Consider the following 1,466-nt stretch of genomic DNA (forward strand, 5'->3'; position numbering starts at 1 on the left):
AAAAAAAAAAAAAAAAAAAAAGGAAATGCAGAGGTGTTGCCTTTGTCTGATTGGGTTGCAGGTTTCCCCTTGCCCTTCGAACAATTTGTGTCTACACAACCCCTCTGGGATTCCAGCTCTTTTAAGTCAGCTTGTCCATGGTAACTAAGGTCTGGAGATTGACAGCACAGAAGCACAGTGATCTTCCATCCAGTCAATGTTCCCAAGAACTGTGAGCTCAGGAAAAGATGGAGAGTGATAATGAAGAAGACTGTTCAACTAGACTTTGCAGACACACGTGGGTATTTCTGCTTACCTCAACGAAGGCTGCCAGTACAGCCAAACCATCCGGTGCATCTTGGGCTATCTCATAGCTCTTGTATTTAGAGTTGTAGTGAACAACGTGAATCTGTAAGAGCAAGGTAGGGTGGGTCAAGGGCAGTTCATAGAAATTTGGATGCTTAAGATTTCCAGGGAAGAAGGAAGAGAAAAGAAGGTGCTCCATCTGAGGCCTCAGACTGTTCCACACAAGCAACTTGGACCTCCATCTCCCTCCATCTGGGCTGCAAATCCCATGAATCAAGAGCAGAAATTTCCCAAAGAATGGAAAGAGCAAGAATGGGATTCTGGAAGATGGCAGTTTCAGGCCATTTCCCGACCACACCTCCCTCCAGGCAGACAAGCTGGCAGAATCTGAAGGGGTCACATAAGGACATAGGGTTCTCCTGGGGTGTCTGGGGGCTTTGCGGGGAGAGTGAGCTCGTGCCCCTTGTCCCAGGCAACCACTGTTAACATGTAGTCATCCTATGGATGGATTCTGGCAAAAGAGGGAACTCAGAAAATCTAACATAGTCCAGGCGCAGGGGCTCATGCCTGTAATCCCAGCACTTTGGGAGGCTGAGGCGGGTAGAACACTTGAGGTCAGGAGTTTGAGACCAGCTTGGCCAACATGGCGAAACCCCGTCTCTACTAAAAATACAAAAATTAGCCGGCCATGGTGGCAGGTGCCTGTAATCCCGGCTTCTCGGGCGGCTGAGGCAGGAGAATCATTCGAACCCAGGGGACAGAGGTTGCAGTGAGCCAAGATCACACCACTTCACTCCAGCCTGGGCAAAAGAGCAAAACTCCGTCTCAAAAAACAAAAAAAGAAAATCAAACACATAAAAATCCAGCTGAAACAAAGGAGGGCTTGCCACACCCTGTGGGCTGTGAAGTCCTGCCCACCTGAGTCCTGTAAGGGCAGGACCTTGCCTGAACCCCTGCCACACAGTGGTGATCCATCAACAGTTGCTGAGTGAATAAAAAATAAACTCAACTTCAGGATAACTTAACTGCTACCTTTGCACAAAGTCTTTTGGCTGTTTTTGTTTGTTTTGTTACTCAGACTGGAGTGCAGCAGCATTATCAGGACTCACTGCAGCCTCAACCTCCTGGCCTCAAGCTATCCTCCCACCTTAGCCTCCTCAGAAGCTGGAACTATAGGTGTG

General features: G+C 48.4%; 1 protein-coding gene across 1 annotated transcript in view; it reads right to left on the reverse strand.

Moving 5' to 3' along the window:
* Positions 1-1,466, reverse strand: part of CA6 (carbonic anhydrase VI) — a 69,913-nt gene that overhangs the window by 50,772 nt on the left and 17,675 nt on the right. Inside the window, exon 4 of the mRNA XM_011994202.1 lies at positions 296-388. Within this exon, the coding sequence (XP_011849592.1) occupies positions 296-388 (93 nt within the window). The remainder of the gene's footprint in view (positions 1-295; positions 389-1,466) is intronic.

This window comes from Mandrillus leucophaeus, unplaced genomic scaffold, assembly GCF_000951045.1.
Source record: "Mandrillus leucophaeus isolate KB7577 unplaced genomic scaffold, Mleu.le_1.0 Scaffold446, whole genome shotgun sequence".
NCBI lineage: Eukaryota > Metazoa > Chordata > Mammalia > Primates > Cercopithecidae > Mandrillus > Mandrillus leucophaeus.